Here is a 22,307-nt window from a genome sequence, read left to right as displayed (position 1 = left end):
TGAAAAGGGGCATGTTGGCATGGCCTGGATAGAAGTAGTAGTTAATCCCCCAAAAAATGAATGACAGCATCCTTTTTTCCCTTTTCCCAAGACTGTAGACATTCTATTATGTTAATTAGACACTTCTATGTGAATGAATGCGATTGACTGCCCGTTCTCAGTTTCCACCCTGATATTTGCTTCTAGCTATTCTAATAAAAAAAAAGCTCTGTTACATACTGGGAGGAACGAGAGGTCATGTCTGCTCAGTTTTGATATATCTTTTTTTTTGTTTACCTCTTAATTTCAGTTAAGCACTTCTCAAATACTGATGATTAATGAGGCTTTTGTGTTTAACTCTGTGTGTGTGTGTGTGTGTGTAATTGTTTTGCACTCAATGCTCTCTTGATATGTTGCCAGTGGAGGAATTTAGTTTAATTTACAGCGGAGGAATTCAAATGTTGATCTTAGTGTGGGACATTATGGATAAGAGTGTTATGCAAAATACCTAAACTGACAAATCGAAGACATTGTTTGGATGTGTTTGCAGAATGCTTGAGGAGTACTTGATGTAAAAATCCAAATATTTGTAAGTATGATTTGTCACTTTTGACCCGGCTCCACACACACACACAAACACACACATATTCACACATGCACACATTACCGATTAACCAACAATATGCAGAAGACAAATGTAGCTTTAAGTAAACCATCCGAGGTGTTGAAGGAGAGAGAGAGCAGGGAGGAGAAACCACAAATACATCACCTTTTAACGAAACCCAGCGTTAGCCATTGCAAGCTAAAGGTTTGGCCAGGGACCAGGCCACGAAGCAAGACCATCCCATGGTCCTCACACAGCCCTTACTTCTCTCACGTCTCCCTTTGGTTTCATGCGCATGTCTGAATGCTCCTCGTTTTGGAAATGCTTTTGGCCAACCGTGCATTAATAGACTATAAAAAGACTACCACTTGTGTAAGGCTTTACACTTAACAGCCAGCTTATCTCGATCTGCAGAGTTTCCAATGGCAGCGCTCGGATAAGCCTTCGCACCGTCTCGCGTTACAAGATCTTGCAGGTCTCCTCATGGTGACATCGAGGTGATTCCACGCTAATGGAAACCCGCAGGGCGGCCATCACCGCAAAGTTCACCGTGCTGTTGACAACGCCTCTATGGCAACACTGTCAACTGTAGGGAGATGCAATCCAGGCAGGAGCAAGTTGAATCTTTCTCACTATTTAGTGAACTAAAAGCTTGGTGCACGCTTCCAATCGACCAGGAGATACTTTTCTTTTTTCTTCTTCCACCAGAAGTGAGTCGGCCACCGCTTTTATTGAGCACACATACAGCTGAGACCCCGGACTTCTCTTCCGAGTCATTTCAATCGCTTCAAGGCTGACACTGATATCAATGTTTTGTATTGCGGCTGTCAATAGCTCATATTTTGCATTGATATTCAATACGGTTCATTAAAGTTTGACCATAGCCAAAAGTCAATATTTTTGTTCTTGACAGAGAATATAAGACTCTGAAACAGCCTTTATACCATAATAAGTTATTAAAGCGCTCCAGCGAAACCCAGATAAATGAAATAATTTGAGGTTTAGTAGCTCCCTGCAGCAGAGAGATCCGCTGCTTTCACACAGTGTAAAACCAAACTATGTAATTCAAAGCTCTGTGTGAGCCATGTGTATTAGTCAAATCGTTTCCTTCCTTTCTTTCTTACTCACTCTCGATCCTGCACACTCACGGAGTTTTTTAGTCCACACTTTTAAACGACAGAATGCAGAGTGCCAACAGGTTCATTCCTGGAGCCGTGCTGTCTGGTCTTAACAGATATACACAACAACACTTTTCTGTGCGTCCTTGGAAATAGGACTGTTTGTATGTCCAAGAGTGTTTGTGTATCGCACACTCCTCTCGTGTATATGTAAAGTGACGACTCAACGAAGTGGAACAAGACAAATTACAAGCTGCGTTTTCTGGTGTTCGTTATTTTCCATCTACGGGGAATGCAAGGACATAAAACACAAATACACCTGCCCACACAAACACGCACACTAACACACACACACCTACACGCGCACAAGTTACGGCGAACACGTGAGCACAGAACTGCCGTCTCTTTGACACATACTTTAACATGCAATGAAACACGCACATTCATACACAGTGCTGTACATCAGCGCACGTACGCAAGTTTGGCACATGTGAGAGCTTAGCATGTTTGGCAGATATTGCTGACATTGCCAGAATAAAATCGGTAGTTAATGTGTTCTGTAAGCAACACGCGAGCCATGACTGCCAGTGTTTAGTTAAATAAGAAGCAAATAGCATAGAACAGCACTGGCTGTATGCACTATGTACCTGGAAGGATAATTCTATTTTTTTTCAACCTGGTATATTTCCCATAAACGTGGCTACTTTGGCTCCATTGTAGAGATCCAGAGAAACAAGGGCGGCATTAATAATGATGATCATTTTATTTGTATAGCGTTTTAAATGATACTCAAAGACACTTTACATGGTAAAAACAGAATCCTTTATCGTCTGTATGCAATGCACCTGGCTTTCACCTATAACTCCAATGTAAACCCACCCGCGTCATTATTAGAGCAACAAACCTAGTATAAACTACGTGATAGTCCTTTTAAGTTGGGTGGGACTGGTGATAGATGGGTCAAACAAACACAGGACCATCACCCAGGCGATCGCTGGTTTGTGTCCTGTGTGAAACTAGAACGTCAACGTTGACTTACGTCACAGACAAAAGGCGGGATGGATGGATTGGTTCATGAACAGATCTTTGGAGCGTAGCTAAAAGAACAAAGTGTCCCCTCCATGATTATTACATGTATAATATTTTACATCCTTAACTGGAACTTGTACTCTCTCTCCATTCATCGTCTCATGCCCAGCTAAGATTTGGTGGATGCACCGTTAATCCAGGCTGCTTTACTGTCTTAATCCTGTTCATTATCGCTGCTCGGGTAGCTCAGATTTATGTCTTGGTTTGCTCTTGCCGGGTTTTACCGCTCATGTTCGTTTTGGAGGGAACACTGACTCACGCCACAGTCCTTCGCTCTGCAGCTGGCTGGTGAGAAGTTGAACCATCACAATTCACTCGGTGCAGTTTCTGCGGCTGCTGGATTAATTTGTGACCTTTTTCTCAGGATCTGTCCCTTTGTGTCAAGCTCTGAAAAAAAAGGAAATGTCAGTCCGCTCCAGATGTTTATGGTTGAATGCAAACGATGGGAAGTGATAAGCATGGATGGAGGCATGTAAGAGAAACCAGAGGAAAAGTCATGGAAATACATTTTTTAAAAACAGTCCAGATATGTAAACGGTGGTTATGGAACCCTTCGACATCCTCTGTCAACCAGGTTTTAAACAATCATGGTTGAATTGAAGTAAAGGAAACACTAAACATGTGCCATACTAATGTTGTGGTGAAAACAAATCACATTTCTGAGAGCTTTTCCACAGAAAATTTGAAAACGCCCATGATAATTCAATTTCATGTAAGTGAGATTATGCAATTATCCAGTCGCTAATTCCATGGAGAACACCTTCGGTATAAAATGAATACTTCAGCTGCTCTATTTATAGATCCATGTGTACCCATGCAATAGCAGCATACACCGTCCGCTGTGCTATTCCAGCTCTGATGGCGTATTCATCAGTTAGTGTGTGTCATTTCTCTGATTTCCCAAGTATACACAGAGGACATGTGAGTCAGCTGCTCTGCAGCGTTTATCATTGTTAACAGTGCCTTCTAGTGGTCAACTGTTAAACTAACGTGAGAGTACATCACCTCCCTGTTGAGCCCTTGGGTAAAAAATGATATCCACATTCAGGAAACGACCGTGTGACCGTTTATCAAGCAGTGAGTGGATATGGGAAGGACAGCCGATACAGCTTCCTGACACTCCGCTATTACTTAAGGAAGAAAAATCTGCCCTGAAAGCAGCAGAGATGGAAATAACAGCCCCGGCCGGGCTGATTCAGAGTGCACATGCGGTGCGAGCAGCAGAGCACACACTGAAGCAATCAGGCATTATTCTGCGTACAGTCTATAAAATAATAGGGCCCAGTTGCATTTAACTTGTCAGCCTGTTGCGTCGAATCTCAAAATTCATGACATATGCCCCCCTCTTTCTCTCTTGTTTCTCTTTCTTCTCTGATGACATGACTCTCTCTCTCTCAGTGTGTGTGTGTGTGTGTGTGTGTGTGTGAGAGAGAGAGATGTTAGTGGATTTCCCTTCTGGCTACATTTGTTACACCAATGATGTCCAATGGAAGCAACAGGTGCAGACTTTAAAGGTGACTTATGGACCAGGGTAGGCATCCCTGCGCATGTCATCTCCACAGGAAAAAAAAAACAAAAACATGGAAAAGCTGTAAATTGGACAAAAATATATAATAAAAAATGATTGCAAATCCATGTTCTTGTTCCATCCCTTATGTAAGTGAATGATTCAATAATGGACATATGGTCAATCCAGCGCTTTTTGAAAAATACGTTTATTCCAAACGTGAATGCAAAGCACCACTTCAGATTTCCCCGTGCTGCTTTTCCTTACTGAGGATATTCCATTGAAACCGTGACAATGAGGCACTTATGACTCAAGCAGGGGGGGGGGGGGGGTTACCGAGGATTTATTTTTCATGGACAAGAAAGAATCATGATGTAAGAAAATTCTTTTTCCTTGTGACTTAAATGAAAGTTCAAGATGTTTTCAAATCCACGAATGTCAAATGTGCACGTTATTGGTGATTCAGTGAACAGGGAGACAATATCTCTTCCTTACATTGTGGGCCCTTTTGTAGAGAAGCCTTCTAATCTTTGACTTTTTCCAAGATGAATCTCTAGGAGAATCATCTCACCCGCTGCATAAAAAAAAAGAAGCTTGTTCAACACACAAGTGAGTTTGTATGGCTGGATATGTGCGTTTGAGGTTTCTTTTTGCAGTGTGGAGCACTTTAAAGATCTTCTATGGAGAATGTGAAGCTGCAGCTCTGCAGACAGTGAAAACCTGCAGGTCCCTGCAGGCTGTGCTCTCTGCTGTTGCCTCTTGCACCTCGGCATCAGTTCAGCCTTTAGGGTGAAAGAGCGATCCTCCTGCTGCTGAAGAAGAGGAAGAAGAAAAAAAAAAGAAAAAAAAAAGAAGTTTGGCAGCCTGCCAAGCCGTGGAACAAGTGCGCCTCCCTTCCCTGCTGTTTAGCGTATTCATAGTTAGGGGTTTGGGCTCGGCTGTTTTTAAAAAGGCAAGGCAGCTCTCCAGTTGATCAGTCTGCTCAGGAAACTTCTGCTGGAGAAAGTACTGGAGTCCAAACTGAAGGGGAGAGAAGTTGAGATTTTGTGCAAAGAATTGCTTTGCTCTTGCAGAGGACATCTCTGGGGAAAAAAAACAACAATATCACAAATCATTTTTTAATAGCTTATTTGAACTCTTTTTTTTTTTTTTTTTGCAGGGTGCACGGCGCAGAGCCGCGGCAATTAATGTGTTTTAAACAGATAGCGACACTCTTGGATAAAGACTCTTGGCTTTAGCTGTAAAAATCGGATTATCTGACTGAGGCATTGTGCTCATTAGACCAGTCTACTTTTGTTCCCCCTCCTCTTCGCATTTGAGGTTTATGCTTATAACTGAAGAGAACGCCAACAATGTTTCTGAGTTTCTGCCTCTTGGTGACATTTATCTTGGGGCTGTCCGGGTGCTTGGGCTCATACGTGCCGTGCGAGCCCTGTGACCAGAAGGCGCTGTCCATGTGCCCTCCGGTCCCGGTCGGCTGCCAGCTGGTCAAGGAGCCGGGCTGCGGCTGCTGCCTTACGTGCTCACTGTCTGAGGGACAGGCGTGCGGGGTTTACACCGGGACGTGCACCCAGGGCCTCCGCTGCCTGCCGAGGAGCGGCGAGGAGAAACCCCTGCACGCCCTTCTACACGGCAGGGGAGTGTGCACCAACGAGAAAGGATACAAACCTGGCCACCCACCCATAGGTAAGACGCGCACCGGCTGGCCGACCGAATGCATGCTCGGGATCGACTTGAGAATGTGTGGCTGCAGTTTGTAAATGTAGAAAAAAAAATGAAAAGCGTCGTCTACACCGGGACGGCAGTGTTTGATAATGTGTCTTGTCCCATGTGGGGATCAACTGCGGGATCGCAAAGCCTATAGCAGGAAATAAATTAAAAAACGCAATCGTTTATTTCATCTTTTTTTTTTTCCCAAGGTAAGATTACATTCTTCATGTCATATTTTTGCCACATCTAGGTGGTTCACCAGGAGACCCACTGTTGTAGAACAGGAGCAGCCGACACCGCTGCTCTCTGGCGGAGCGCTTGTTTGACAGATGGTTTGAGGGTGCCGTCCGATTAACTTGTATCCGCCGCCTTGATTAAACTGCCCGCACAAGAGCTTAAAACACTCCTCCTCTCCTCATGACACGAGTGCACCTCCGGTTGTTCGCAGTGTTCTCCGCATTCGGGGCTGTAACGGGCACCGTCGCGTTACACCGTTCGTAGTAACGACACAAGGTGAACCCAGCGCGGATTTGCGCGCGGTGCCGGTTCATCTCCGCTGCGGGCGCTTCTTCGGCGCTCCGCTGCGGTAAAAACGCACATGGCGTGTCCCCCCCCGGCTAGATTTGAGCCTCCGGTGCGGGGGGCGGTGTGTGTGTGTGTGTGTGTGTGGGGTAGGGGGGGGGGGGGGGGGGGGGGGGGGGGCAGTGGCTGTCAAACTGCTGCCGAGCGAGACCCAGCAGTCCCTTAACAAAGATCCAAGGCAGTTTTATTATGGTTCCATTATAAGAGCGGCGCGAATTATTAAACGCATTCTGTTTAGGAGGTCTCACCGCTGGTGTTATCCCGACGCCAAAAAAAAAAAAGTCTAAACCGAGTGCGAAACTTTATGAAGATGTCTGTGCACGACATGATAGCATATTTATGTAAGCTGCAATAAGAGGATAGGAACCCGTAAAGTGGTGCTTATTCTGCAAATTGCCGCCTTTAAAATCCACTCCTGTAACAAGTGTCTGCTCCGCCAGAGCGCATTACGCTGCTCCGTCTGTCATTTTTCTTTCGCCTTCTTTTTAATTATCATTCGCACCTTGAGACAGACGTAAAAATCTACCCGGACGTCATGAGGAAAGAGCCGATTCGTGTGTGTGTGTGTGTGTGTGTGTGTGTGTGTGTGTGTGTGTGTGTGTGTGTGTACGACATGGGAATAAGCAATCGGGTGCCGCTCTGCAAAACGCATCGGGTCTCGTTAAAGCGGAATTTAGATAGATTTAGGTCTGCAGGCTGCCGCTAGCGTGGCGTTCAGAGTCGGATTACCACTAAATCTGTATGCGTGAGAGAGACGCAGAGGGGGGGGGGGGGGGGAGGGAACGACACGGAGACAGTCACACAGGGGGAGTTAGAGAGTGGAGCCCTGAACGATTTAAGGTATTTCTTGCTGATGCGGGGGGGGGGGTCCACTCCACTGTCGCTCAAGAGTTTCAGCAGCTTGTCAACATCTAGATAAGTAGGTGGTAACCACAAAAGGGGTTTGGCCACATGCCTCATTCTATAAAATAGGCTGCCACTGGGGCTCATTTTTGGCTGTTGACAAGAGTCATTAGGCTGCTTGCACCCAGCGAGCAGAACACCTCTCCGCTTAATGACATTACAGCCTAACGGAGGTTTTGTCCGCGAGCGTCACTGTTTTAAGTGCGCAGCAGCAAACCTCAGGCTTGGCGAGGCATTGGACGAGGAACTGAGACAAAGTGAAGGTGGGCTCTCGGGTCCTGTGCGTTTTTTTTGCTCTTATCGGGCGGGGCTGCGTGGGCGTGCGTTTTCTGTGTGGTTGTTGTGAATGAAGACGCCTCGGGCTGTTTTGCTTCACTCTGACTAAACACACACACACACACACACACACACACACACACACACTCACACACACACACACACACACAGTTCCTGACTTCTTTGTTGGCCCACAGAGGTAAATCAGAGCATCTTTTCCTGCCTCTGGCACTGCTTTCATTGCATGGGCGCTCAGTCACAACGCAGTGATTCAGCAGAATGCCTTTGGCTCGCTCGCTCTCGCTCTCTCTCTCTCTCTCTCTCTCTCTCTCTCTCTCTCTCTCTCTCTGAAGGGCCTTCTGTCAAATTGGCTCCACAGACTGGTACTGGTGAGGTGAGCTTCTGGTTTCCTGTGGTGTGGGGTTGCAGCTGTCAGTGTGCTGTACCAGCTGAGCAAGCCAAACAGTGGGAGGAGGAGCTCAAGTGTCCGCAGCCTACTAAATATTGACTGGGGCAGCCAAACAATGGGAGAGAGGAATCTTTGCTATCCTGCCCCCCCCCCCTCCCCCCCCTTACTTTACAGCTCTCAGAAAAAGAATCCTGGCCATCGCTCTGTGCCCGGGTTCGCGTCCCAGCGGTGCGCTAATTCACGTATTGCTCCTGCGCTGTGACCCCAGGGGTTGCTTGGGTTGTAAGGCACAGGAGGTGGTGTGTTGTGTGGGGGCCCCTCTCCGACTTTGTTAGCCCCCTACGAGTGAATCAGGCCCCGGACAGCTTTCCAACAGATATGACTTCATAGCAGCAGGCCCCCTCTGCAGCAGGCCCCCATATGTTTTAAACGGATTGCTCTTTGCCAAGAAACAAAAGATGATTAGGGAGTGGTTCCAAATCCAGAATACTCCACTATGCCCCCTTATTAGCATAGCAACAGGAAACCTGGAAATATTTTGCATTTGTCTTGACTCTTTGCACGTGTGCCGACGTGCTTTTAGCTGCGTCGGAGTTTGTGATTTTTCAAACGTCGCATTGTTCCGTTATCGGTATTACAATCACGAGTGAGTCACGCAACTACTGACTTCTGATGCCTCGCCGAAGTACTTCACATATGCGCGGTCGCGTCGCCTTGTCGTGTCTAAGCACCGTACAGAATCACTTGTCATCACGTACTTTTAGAAAACTTTTTTAAGAATTTGTTTGAGAATGGCCATCTGCTTTTTTTTAGTTTTTTCTTCCACAGCCTCCCTGACACAGCTGGTTACTGGGTCGTATAGCTGAGGGATCAAAGCAAGTGGTAAAATGCCGATTCTCTCCGAGCGTACACTGTGGGCTAATGCGAACCAGCGGCCGTGCTCCCGACTGCCATGGACGTCGCGTGCTCATGCAGACATGCCGCGTTAGATATAGCCCCCGTCACGTGTGGGCCCCAGCTGCCTGACAGCTTTCGTGACGGGCTCATGCGAAAGGAAAGACTGTATGTGGCTTTTCCATCCATCTCACCTTGAACGTCTGAGACAGCGCAGTGGAGGCTTAGCATGCTGCAACTGATCCGTTGCAGGTGCTCGGAAGAATTATTTGAAAGGTCACTTTGCAAAGATGTCCCACGAGGACTTAAAACAAAAACAAAACAAAAAAAAAGCACGAGATTTAGTGGACAAATGTGACACCAGGAAAGCGCAGAGAACCCGTTTCTCACATGGGACATCGATACGACTGATGTAGAACGGAGTACGGTCATAGGCCCAGGCTCCAGCGCTGGCGAGCGCGTAACCTTTTTGGCACACTTTGCCTGATTTCTTTCCTGTAAAACTCTACAGTGGTATTCGTACAGCTTATTGGTCACTGACACCTTTAGCCTGCTGGTGGCAACAGCTGTGAAAGAAATCTGCGCTTTCATTGTAGTCTTTCTTCGCTGGGAGCATGTGATTCAATAAAGGCGAGGGATGGCCACATGCTGGGCTTAAAGATGATGTCGCATGAGCTGTCACCTAACCTGTGTACTGTGATCCCACCTCCCAACACCTGGTCACATGCTAACATGGTGCGAGAAAGGACTAAAAATAGGCCTTTTTGGGTTTCTCAGGATTTGGGAAACAATAGAGGCTCCAGGGACTTCTCTGAAATGCTGGTGCCGTCTGAGAATGTGAGACAACTAAGAACTAAGTGAAGCTTTTGTTTGTCCCTGACGGGGTGGGTAGGCTCATCCTTGGCATTGAAAAGTGCTTCCTGCTAAATGCTTTGGAATAATTGAAATTGCCTCATTGTTGATGCCGAGTTTTGTTGTCAAAATAACGTTCCAATACATCCAATTCTTGCCCACCTTTATGCTGCAAAAATCAATTGATTAACATTGATGTCAGTTTGCTTGCCCACTGTGATGCTTTTTTTTTTAATGCTGCTTGGAGATCAGCTTTGTGCTGCACAGGCAGGAGCGCTAGGACATCGTTACACCCGGCAATTGTCTTGTGGTTATGGCGACCCAAAAAAAGAGGTTGCGTCCGTCCGTGCGGCTTGTTGAAAAACCCAAACTCAGATGGATGAGACCTCAGACCGAAATTAGGAATGTGCAACGGGAGAGCCATGCGCCTCGCTCTGATAATGTGCAACGTGAATCGAGCACTCGTCTGCATCGCGGAAGCTGTAAACCGGTCGGAAAGTTTGCTTCCCAACAGAAGCATTCCCCCCCCCTTGGAAGGATTTTGCATCCTCTCGTAAATTCCTGCTTTGTGATTTATAATCCTCGAATTGTTGTTGTTGCTATTTATACCCGAGCATTCAGAAAAGCAGGAAACTTTTTGATTGCAATGAACATATTCTGCGCGCACAATACCGTGGGAAGAGTGGTTTCCTGCATTTTTTCAGGAGCCGGCTGAGACCACGCACGGGGTCGAGCAACAGAAGCTCCATGGCAACACCAGGACATGCGGGTCAAAACATAATTCTCCTCACACTTCACCCTTACACTATCATGGACAGAACATTTGATAAGGCCCACATTTTCTTTCTGCTCCAGCTGGTTTGGAATGGAGCCTTTTTTTCCAGTCATCAGCCACTCTGTCTTCTCATGTAACCGGGCTTCGTGCACTAGCTGTCAAGTCATGTGCAGAGGGTGTATCTTTGCTTGTCCGTGCCACAGCGTTTTTACTGCAGTGATGCTAACTTTTCAATTTTATCTGCAAACTATTTTGCCGCCTAAGAGTTTTAAAAGCCTCTATGACCCATATGTCCTTTGGTCATCTGGACTTAACTTTTCTGCCGCTGCGCACACACATCCCCAGTGACTTGCACAACTCCTCTGGTTTCTTCACACCTCCCTTTCTGCTCTAGAAACTGCAGGGTTATCAGGCCGTGGCCTTGCTTTCAAATATTAAGTAGTCTGAGGCCGAAGGATGGTTTACTAACGTTGTGCTTTATATGACACAGGCCCTCGGGCTCATTTATCCTGACATTATCTTGTCTTACCCCCTGTTGAGATTAGACAGCACCTCTATTCACCTCTATTTCAGATGCGGCGCGGAGACGCAATTAATCAAAGGCGGGACATAACAAAGGCGGTGTAATGCTGGTAAATCCAATGAAAGGTGGGAGACTCTATTGTCCTTGCTTTTTGTTTTTTTTTGCTATCTAAATGGTATTATTATAGACCTAAAGATCCAAAGGGAGAGAAGACAAGGCAGCTTATCTTTCATTCTTGGACCGTTGACCGCAAGAAACTTGGGATATTCATGAGGCATAATTGTGTGCAGATGTTAATTTTTAAACAGAAAAGTATCAGGTGCACCTCCTTTGGCTGCTCGGCTCCTCTCGTCCTAATGAAATCTTTAGCTCGAGCAGAGAAAGAGAGAGAGAGAGAGAGAGAGATAGCGGCACAGCTTTGGGCTCAGCTGAATGGAAGAGCTGCACATGACTTGGCTCACTTGGCACACGTCCAGCGTCCTGGCTGAGTTTCAGGAGTTAAACACAGACCCTGTAAGCCTCCTTTACAAGCTGGGTACCCTGAGCATGGAAAAACTGAGTTTTTGTGGCTGCACCGAATAGCCCACTTCAGAAAAGATGAATTTGGCAATTTTGTGAGTGGAGGATAAAAAGAAGTCAGGCACCATTGTCTTCACAACAACTATTTAGTTTCTCTTGAATGCAGTTGGAAAACCTTTCTTTCTATCCTATGTTACCAACAAGAGACATTTTCAAAGTGACTTAACTTGTAAGGTGAATATAATCGATGTGCCACGGCTCAGACCTCTCCTAGTCGGGCCATTTGTATTCTCGAATGAGATTACACATGAAACAAGAATGCACAGTCAAAAAAAACACAGCCTTCTTTTTCATATTTCATTGCCAAATATGCGGCATTTCAATTAAGCACCCTGAGAAATGACTGAGCCGTGCAGCAGAAAATGCAGAGTTTTTCCACAGTGGTCACATGCACGGGCATACGTAGGAATGCTGGTTTGACGTATTTATTTATAACGAGTAATAGCCTCGTAGTCTGAGCGGGGGAGACACAAGGACATATCTAAACACAAACCAAGGCCTGCCAAGTCATGAGTTGTGAGATTAATTTCAAAGAGACGGCAGTGCAGCGCAGAAGCCAAAGACCCAATTCTGGTAATCACACTCCCCCCCCCCCCCCCCCCCCTCCCCTCCCTTACCCTCCCAGAGACTCCAGACGCTCATGCTGTGTCAGGGCTCTTTGAACATCAGTTTTTCGGAACTTGTGTCCTTGTTTCGTCTCAGTGCCTTTCTCTGCGGTGGCTGTGTACCAACAGGCCAGTCAGCGAAGTTATGGAAACTTGTTGAATAATTTATTTCCCCAGCCTATTCTCTCTTGTCCGTGTACGAGTATGGAAGTTGATTTGTCTTTTAGCAGCAGTTGGCCATACAGTCCGCGGCCAACATTCCTCTCTGGTTCAGTGCTTCTGGCCCTGTGCACCGCGGCGGGTTTCCTTGTCAGATAAATATAACCAGGGTCATCCACTGGCACCATCGCTTCGGCCAGTTGGGGCCTGGCAAAGTCCCCACAATAACTCTGTACTTATGGAACAGCTAATCCAAATGTGGGTGAGGGGGGGAGCTCAGGGCTTCTTTCTGTGCCCTCAAAGAACCTCTGGTTGGGGGTCCAGGCTTAAGAGGCTGAGCCCCCAACATAGGAGAGGAGGGGTGGGTGGGGGGGTCTAGGTTAAGGATAAAGGACCTCAACCTGTGAACATCCTATCAAGAGTCTATAGTGCCCCCCTAGGGGAGCTGAAATTACGTCTAAGCAGCACATAAAATGTGACAGAAATGTACAAGCATTTATACAAGTCCGCAGAGCAACTGGAATTTCCTCAGCCTGACATTTGAATCAGTTTAATGAGGGACACGTCGCCGTAAAGTTACGACACTCAGAGGCCTTGGTCCCTGACGACGTTTAGCAGTCCAGATAACGTGTGAGCACATTTTCCAGGCACTGCGAAGGCAGCCATGCAGCATGTGATGAAGTTTTCCCAAGTTGTAGTGGTCCGTTTCGCACACGAATATGCGCTGCCTGGTGTCTGTGTTTTTGTATTTACAGTATGTGTGACCTCAACTAACTTTAAGACCAACATGGCTCTGATACATTGAAGACATCGAAATACTTCTCTTGTTTTTATGGATTCAGAACAGATCTAACTGGCCTTACATGAATGGATGTTTGAAGATTACTTCTCTATAACTGTATAACAAGGTTGGAAGGTGGGGTTGGTGGGAGCTTAAACTCCTCTGTCGGATTTCATCAGCTGTTGATCAGAGGTCCAGCCTCCTCTCCTCCATAAACAAATGGCAAGCAACAGTTGGTGGCACAGACCCTGGGAAAAGCACCTGGTATTGTATTCAAGTGAGAAGGAATAATAAGCTGCAAACTTTCACATCTCCGATTTGTGCAGATATCAAATGATAGTTTTTTTTCAGTGACTGTAAAAATGTTGCAATCATATATCTACATTTCACTGGTTCCTCGTAATACTTAATTATGGGTCTATGGTGACTGTTAGATCAGACATTACCGTTTACAGAGTTATTTTACATTCCTGAATTCTATGTTCATATTTATGTTCATTTTAAGACTAGTTTCATCACGCAATAATGCTGGAGATTAAATAAACAAACGTGGGGGAAATTCTCAATTAAAAAGTAGCGCAATGACAAACAGCTCCAAGTCTTTTTTCCAATACTGATTTTAACAGTGATTTTTTTTGCCCACAATTTTCATTGTCCCCAGGGGTCTTATCAATTACCGTTTGACCAACAATGGATTAACACATCAGACACAAATGCTTCACTGTCTTCACAACTACATCTCAATCTCGGAACCCATCGGCTGTCTGTCTGATCTCTAAGGGCAATATCAGGGCCAATACTTCCTTTTTCTGCGCAGTGCTCACCGTTTACAATCCGATTAGCAACTTTAGACATGAGTTGGAGTTGAGAGACAACGTGTTCGTCCAGATAGTTTCACTAGTAGCACAGTAGTCTACACACAAATTTGTTGCCTAAGGCTAAGTCATCGTAGGACAATGGGGTGGGTTCCAAGGTTGCATTTCGGCAATGTTTTCTGACTCTTTTGCTCTCCACACGGACTGTTTACCTGCATTCAACCAAAGCCTGCTCGAACGTGATTGGTCAATACTACTCAGACTACAAACGGAAACCTTGATTATTAACTTAACCAAAAACTATCTCCAAGACCATTCTTAATGTCGTTAACTAATACATTGTATGAGCTCATTTTGTGAAATTTATTCTAAAACTGTGCTGATTCGAATTGTTATATAAAACAAGGGATCAAGTGACTGTGTACTGTGGAAACTAACTATCAACAACTTTGCACTTCCTAACCCTCGGCTCTAGAAATTATACTAGCACCGTTCGGCTCTTTGACAACTTTACTGTTTAGTTTCTGTCACAACTTTCATTAATCTCACTTTGACCTGCAGCAGACAGCTGTTCATAGCAAAAATGCTATGATAATCCCACTGTACACTATCTGCCCAGCACCAAACAGCAGTCAGACAAAGTTAGTAAATAGCTGCTGAACATAGTAGAGGATTTAGGAGCTACAAAGTCAGATATATCCCTCAGGAGATGGTGGAGACCAAAACAGAGCTAAAATGAGAGTGAATATTTGACTGACATTTGCCGAATGCAGATTAATGCAAATGTCTGTTGAATGTGTTAAGATGCCATTTTCTGCATGTTCATAACATCTTTATATCGTGATAATATGGCTAAGTTTTCACTTTGAGTAGAAGCTTTAAGTGAAGCAATTCTATTGAATCCATTCACACTTCTCTTAATTTCCAGCAGAGGGCAGGCACAACTTGCCAGCCAGTGCCAAACATTTTCTCACATTATGGTTTATTCTATTGAAAATAACACATTGCAAGTCATATATTGTTTAAAAAATGTGACAGTGAACTGTATTCTATTTGCTCTGCTGCAGAACGTGAGTCTCGAGAACATGAGGACACCATTACCACAGAGATTACAGAGGAGCTGCAGCAAGCTAAAGTGCCACTCCTTCCCAAAGACATTGTGAACAGTAAAAAAGTCCATGCGCTGCGCAAGGAGCAGAAGAGGAAGCTCGGCAAACAGCGCTCCATGGGCTCCCCCATGGACTACTCCCCTCTACCCATTGACAAGCATGAGCCCGAATTTGTAAGTTTTCAATGTTATGTTAATTCTGTATAATTATTAAAGCTACCATGTGTAGAATGTGAACATTTCGGACCTCGATGACTCCTAGTGGTACTATCTAGCAATGGAAGCTAAACGTTATATCTTAATACGCTTTTAATTTAAGTTTTGATCTAAGTGAGAGCGCCTTTGTAACCCTGCGCTGTCTTACCCCAAAGGGTCCATGCAGGAGAAAACTGGATGGGATCATTCAGGGAATGAAGGACACTTCTCGTGTAATGGCTCTGTCTTTGTACCTTCCAAACTGTGACAGAAAAGGATTCTTCAAGCGCAAGCAGGTGGGTTTGCTTTGACTTTGCATTGATATCTTGCAAATATGCTTTCTCTTTCCCCCCACCATTCCAAGTAGGCTACTGTACCTTTTAAGGTCACTACAGCATTTAAAAAAAACATTTTTTATTTCAGTGGATTTGCTTGGGGGGGCAAATTAAATCAGCAACAACTTTGGTCACTGAACTGTTAGCGACGAGCTAATAAGCTTGCTAACTGACAGTTAGCAATAGAGTTGTTCAGACACCGATACCAGTATCGGAAATACCTAAACCACTGGATAAGGTATTGACGAGTACACAAGTCTACGCACCAAGCCAATATCACGCTATCTTATCATTCATCATCTCATTTACGCGACACAGGTACAGCAACATGTGTCGCTAGCTACTCGACCCGTACATCCTTCCCGATCGGCATTGCCATCTGCAGCAAGATGGCTCACTCGTTTTCTACTTTCAGCTTCAGGAAAAATTATTGCTTGATGATGGAAGTAGTGAGGCGTCACGTCACGTTCGCTATCTCTCATGAGCCAGAGCTAGCCTAATTTATGCAATTTGGCAATATTTTACCCTGGAACGCCCCACCAATATTTTACACTGGAACGTCCCACCAGTAAAATGGCGATGTGTTATTGAAGCACAAGTACCCGCCAATATGCAAGTTCAGGTATTAGAATCTGTATCAGGAAGGACAAAATGGTATCGGAGATGGTATCTCTAGTTAGCAAGCAAGCTAGTTTGAAGAGCTTTAGTAGCCAAGATTGTGACTGACGAGCCCCAACATGTTCATGGCTGCCTGAGGTATTAAGCATTAGCTTTCCTGCTACAACAGTTCACCAATTTTGAGTAGTCACTATATCAACAAGCTGTTAGCCTTTTTCCTGAAGACGTGCAAATACATTTTTTTGTCCCGTTTTTTTTGCCATGACAGGGCCTTCACCCCAACCACCTTGTCCAACTATTGCAGTGGTTTTCACCAAAACTATAATCTTGTTTTCTGGCCCACAGTGCAAGCCATCTCGTGGCCGCAAACGAGGCATCTGCTGGTGTGTGGACAAGTACGGCGTCCAGCTCCCTGGCACAGACTACAGCGGTGGGGACATTCAATGTAAGGACCTGGACAACAGCAACAACAACGAGTAAAAAGGGGAGGACCACCCTTGACCCCCCCCACCCTCCCTCCCCACCCATAACTACCACGTGACCCAGGGCCCACTCCTCCTCTCTGAATCACATCTGAATGCTCCACCCTCCATTGGCTTCAAGATTTTTTTTATTATTTTTTTTTCAAATTGAGGAAAAAAAGGAAGAAAAAAAAAATCAGAACGAAAGACCAGGCTGAAAAAAAGACACCTGTATTTTTTTTTCTTTTCTTTTCTGTTGTTGACCAAGCGCTCATCTTCAAATGAGGGGAAAAATGTCTCAGAAGATTTACTAGATCCTTTGACTATTGCTCATGGGACCCCTTGTATGAAGCGGATCCCCTGGCTGCAGATCATGAAAATATATGCACACAATGGAATCATTTTTATAGAAGCTTGGGGGTTTCAATACAATACTTTGTATGATGTAAAATTAACACAAAATCATTGTGAAGAAAATCTAAAATTATCAGGCACATTGATTGAAAACAGATCAGTTTTAGGCTGTGGAACATGATGCCACTGTGGAACTGTTGATTGGCAGAGTAATTTGGTTTTTTTGTCTGTTTTCCAAAAGAAAAAAAAAAGAAACAATAGATAGGGATATGCTGTAACAGTTGACTCTATCTGGATATGTGGTTCTGTCAGAGCACTTATGAATAGGGGAACCTGCTTAGGTATGTGTACCTTCACAAAATGATGCGTGCATGAATGCGTGTATGTGTACAGTGCGTGTGTGTGGTATGTATCTGCCTGTGTTGGTGTATGATGGAGCCTATTACAAAAAGAATGTCCTTTTTTTTTTTCTCTTTTGTTTGATTTTGTCACAACAAGTATTGCTAGCGCTTGAAGTGGTCTTTGGGCTGGCCTCTATAACCGATGTAAAGTATGTCTCGGGACAGGGAGCATTTTGAAACAAAAGAGTAAGCAGATCGTCACAGATGAACCTATGTAAGTGGCTCTTCGACAATGTAGCTAGCCTGATATGCCAACTGTGCCTATTTAAAAAGACACTGCCATGCGGGGCGACACAGACAGCTTAGAGAGCGCTGACTCTACCGGTGAAATAAAGTATTTTCAGCTTAAGCAATGGGACTCAAGTTTGACTTCGATCTTTCGAGTTGAGTGCATAATCAAACTTGCCAGTCGGGCCAGTTGCCTCTCTGATTCAGTTGTGTGAAGTGTAGTTTTGTATGGTTTTGTTTGCGCTGTTTTCTTTGCCTTGAGTGAAGTAAAGACCGCCCACTTTTGAGCCATGTTCCTTTATCAAGTGGTTTCCCCTCAGTACTGCTACTACAGTGTAACCATGGTGTATTACATTACTTTTAAATATAGTTATTGAATGTTGTTTTGCCTGTTGAAACATAGTATGACAACAATGTAATTTTACTTGGAAAAAAAAAAAATAACGACTTTAGCCTGTAAAGAATTAGTTCCTTGTAGCCTGTCAGGAGAATGACCCAGAGTCATTAGGCTACGGGGCAGTCAAAGAAGCTAACCCTCTGGAAGCCTTCTGCTTACATGCCTCCATGCAAAGGTTGTACATCTAAGGGGAGCATGATCAAGGCAAAAAGGTTACAGGTTATAACAGGGTCATTTAAGTTAAGTTCTTCTCTCTGTGTGCAAGTCACAGTGCCTTCCTACATGCAATTACATTAAAACAGTGACGTGAAAGTGACATGGATATTAAACTGGGCAATTCTATTTATTCACACAACCCCCTCCCCCCCAAAAAAATATATAAATAATAATCAAGAGGTCTAGGCTTAGTTCTGATTAAGAGAGGAACAATGATCATAAAGGTCCTGTAAATGGTGTCAGCATAACGAATCGCAAAATCCACATGTTATATCAGCCTGAACCTCGGGACAATTCTGGACAAGAATGATGTGTGAGGAGCTGCTGTGCAAACCGCAGCCAGTTAGACCTCCCTCCGCTCTTTCTTTGATAAGCTACAATTCTTGCTTTTTCATCTGAATGCCAATGTATATCATTGCCAGAGAGGGGAAGCCAAAGGATGTTTGGAGGTAAATCAACCATTTCCTTCCGAAAGAGAAATGATGAAAGTGCATCCTAAATGGCTTCCGGTTGTGAATATATTATCAAGGCTCCTTGCCCCACTTCCAACACCAAATCCCCACTACCACTTTCGAAAAATAAAGCAGCTTGCACTTATTTCAGTTACTCACTATTGATATTGACACACTACGACTACCACCTAAGATGTGGTATCATGAAGTTGGTGGAACAAGAAAAAAGACAAAAAAAAAAAAAAAAAAAACAGCCACAAAAGCTAAATGTTGTGTTATCTTGTGCTAACCTTTTAAAGGTGGTGCTTTGAGGTAATATTTATCGACAGGGGCTGTGCAGCCCATGCCAGGGACCTCCAATACAGCAACATCCTTTAGGGACAAATAGATTTTAAAGTAACACGCAGCTAGAGATGTTCTCATGGCCAATTGCACAGAGATGAGAGTTGGAGAGAGGAGATAAGAGCGACGGAGGGGAAAGGAGAGAGGACGAGCGAGCGCCATGGGCAGTGGTCATAATCAGGGCCTAGCCACTTCCCCGATATGGGGTCACCAATTGCATGACATTAGATACAGTTAGCAAGACAGTCACCAGGAGTCATGAAAATCTGGGGAATGCAATACTGGAACCAAGAATAGAGTGTCACTTCAATTTGATACTCTTGAGTGGAAAATGTATCTGATATCTGGGACCATTCACTGTCTGGGTCAATCAAGTGTGTGAATACTTCAGTGTTCCAGGTATACTTTTCTTTTGTTTGTTTGGATTGCAGGTTGAGGTTCAGGCTTAAGAAGAATAGTCTCTACTAGTGTTGGTGACTTCCTGTTTGCCGCGCCTGTTTGGGAGTACCGACTTCCTCAGGTTTCACATCTCCTACTTGGTTTAAACTCATATTCACATTTCATACTTCAGTAGTACAGTAACGACAGTACAGCTTTTCTTCTGAGTACATAACACTTTCCGGATGTAATGAGTCAATACAATTGGTTTTCATAATTTGGTGTTCACTGGCTTGTGAAATGGACCCATCGGTGGCAGGAGGATAGTGGGAAATAAAATGGTCAGTATTTGGAATTACATAAAACAAATAGGAAAGAAAAGACAAAAAATCTCAAATTATTAAAAGTGAATATCACTGTGTAATATTTATTCAACTTGTAATTTATGTACTCTTTTAACCTTTGTCTTTTTTTTTTTGTTATGACAAAGCATTTATTTAAATAAAGTTATGTATTCATTTAAACACTCTGGTGAGGTTTTCATTTCTAGTGTTGCATTTGTTTGAGAGGAGCGAGTAGACACTAAAATGGCTTGAAACGTACATTTTGGAGTGGAGTCATCCTGGTAGTAAGCACTGACTAATCTCCGAGGCACGAGCTGATAAACCTCTTAGACATAAGTCTGAGACACCCAGGCTAGCCCACAAGGATCTCATGCAGCATGCAGGATGTGACTTTAAAAAGCCTCGCCCGAGGGCAAGTCACCTGGTTTTCAACACCGTAGTCAAAAGATTGCACAGGAACAAGGAAGTCATTTAACATGAGTTTGAACTTCAAGGGGGGGGGGGGGGTAACATCTAGTGAGACCAGCTCACTATTCAAACGACTGGGAGGAAGGGAGTTGTAGCCTGGGGGAGGATTCATGTGGATGGAAACCTACTTTTATCACCACTCCTCTGAGTAATGTCCATTCATAAAGACACACACATGCAGCTAAAAGTGCATACATGGACACAAGGTGTGGACAGAATCTGAGGCAGGAAAGCTATGGAAGGTCTGGCAGATATAGCAACATTCACACTCACAAACCCACATATTTGTCACACTGCTTTTTTGAATAACATCATGAGGCCACTTGGTTAGGTGAAGATTTAAAACACTAATTATATCAGCTCTCGATGAACAATTTGTTTTGAATTTTATAGCATGCACAAACACTCGTAAGGATAAAACTATTGAAGGAGTTTCTAAGAACCTGTGTGTGCATCTCCACTGAGGGATGTCTGGTGATTTTTATTCCCTCATGGATTCCAGGAAGTGACAGAAAGGGACTTTTCTTTTTGGGGGCCACCAAAGTCTTCTTCCTGGGGAACTCAGGACTTTGACCATAACCAGATGTGGGTGACTGATGCAGGGCATGAAAGGGTGGAGGGCACATCAGATCAAGGCTGCCGTAAAGGTTGTTGTGGTGTGTCTGTGTGCATACACGCAGAAGGGAGGGCACAGACTTTGACTTCGGGGAGGAGGAAACATGTGTAGAAGATTTGATTTGTGAGGCAGTGAACATGACAATTACTATTTGCCTTCAAAGAAACTGACAACTGCACTTAGGACTTCAAAGCATTTATGCCCCTTTTATTACATAATTAGGGAACAAGGTCGGATGGCTACATCTGACATCAACTCACGCACCTCACTCCATCCCAAACCTAGTCCAACCGCTGTGCCGAGCATTTCCGTGCCGCTCAGACCTCGGCATTTTGCACAAAAGGCTGCTGATCTTCCTCTTTGCATTTCTTTGGATGCAGTAATGCGATCAAACAAATTATTAGTGCTGTAAAATCACATGCAATAGCTTGGAAGAGAATCACACTTGCTTGTGCATCCATTTGCCAGTGGCTCATATCATTAAATATGACTTTTAGAAACAATGGCGGGGCATTTAAAGACATAAGTGTACAAATGGCATGCAGATGTTTACACTGCGTAATTGGGATCTTTGCAAATCACTGCTTGTGCTCTTGTATACTATCTCTTAAAGAGGTAATGGTGGTTCTTTTCATCACCGGGACGGAGATGAAAGGAGATTTGAAAGAATGTACAGTGCTTTAGAGTAAATCACATGACTTAGCGGTAGAATCCTCCGATGCCGGTGGTAGTAGACGGCAGACAAGTGTCTGCTAGTTTTCATCCAAGCCCTTTCATCTAAGATGGACTTAGACCCGGAATCCCTAATGGAAGGTTCTTCAGCGCGGATTGGATGTGACTGTGAGAACCTCAACTGCATGTTAAGTAAACCAACATTGAGATTACGATTTGACATCCTACAAGGCATAGTAGGAACATTTTACGTGACAGATAAAATGCTCCTCTTTTGACTGCCATGCATTGCAGTATCTCAGTCAAGGGCACAGTCTGTAGTCAGAATACAGCTACCTCGCAAACAATAGGTTTGACTCAGCAAGAAACAAATGTGGTCAGACAGGTTGTAAACAGACCCTCAGGTTAGACCGATTATTTGGGAGAGAAAACAAATGCAAACAGTAAAATTACAAACCGATCTCTCCATTGTAATTGTCCATCACAACAGACCAACTTCGTGGTTCTACTCTGACCAACCATTCTTGGCGTAGTCATACGCATTCATTATTATTATTGCCCT

The 22,307-nt window shown here is 44.4% G+C and overlaps 1 protein-coding gene across 1 annotated transcript; it reads left to right on the top strand.

Moving 5' to 3' along the window:
- Positions 1-5,649: 5,649 nt before the first annotated feature.
- igfbp5b (insulin-like growth factor binding protein 5b) lies at positions 5,650-16,896 on the top strand. Its single transcript, XM_076102885.1, has 4 exons — positions 5,650-5,983; positions 15,228-15,442; positions 15,640-15,759; positions 16,762-16,896. Exons 1-4 carry the CDS (start codon positions 5,650-5,652, stop codon positions 16,894-16,896), a joined length of 804 nt encoding a protein of 267 aa, XP_075959000.1.
- Positions 16,897-22,307: the final 5,411 nt, after the last annotated feature.

The sequence above is a fragment of the Anarhichas minor genome, unplaced genomic scaffold (genome assembly GCF_050575085.1).
Source record: "Anarhichas minor isolate MPS153535 unplaced genomic scaffold, ASM5057508v1 ptg000004l, whole genome shotgun sequence".
NCBI classification, from domain to species: domain Eukaryota; kingdom Metazoa; phylum Chordata; class Actinopteri; order Perciformes; family Anarhichadidae; genus Anarhichas; species Anarhichas minor.
This window is presented reverse-complemented; position numbering and strand designations above follow the sequence as displayed.

Excerpts from the sequence above, each read along its gene's own strand:
- igfbp5b (XM_076102885.1), top strand. The coding sequence starts at position 5,650 with ATGTTTCTGAGTTTCTGCCTCTTGGTGACATTTATCTTGGGGCTGTCC. Across the intron at positions 15,443-15,639 it reads ACAAGCATGAGCCCGAATTT|GGTCCATGCAGGAGAAAACT; the intron begins GTAAGTTTTCAA and ends CTTACCCCAAAG. Across the intron at positions 15,760-16,761 it reads GATTCTTCAAGCGCAAGCAG|TGCAAGCCATCTCGTGGCCG; the intron begins GTGGGTTTGCTT and ends TCTGGCCCACAG.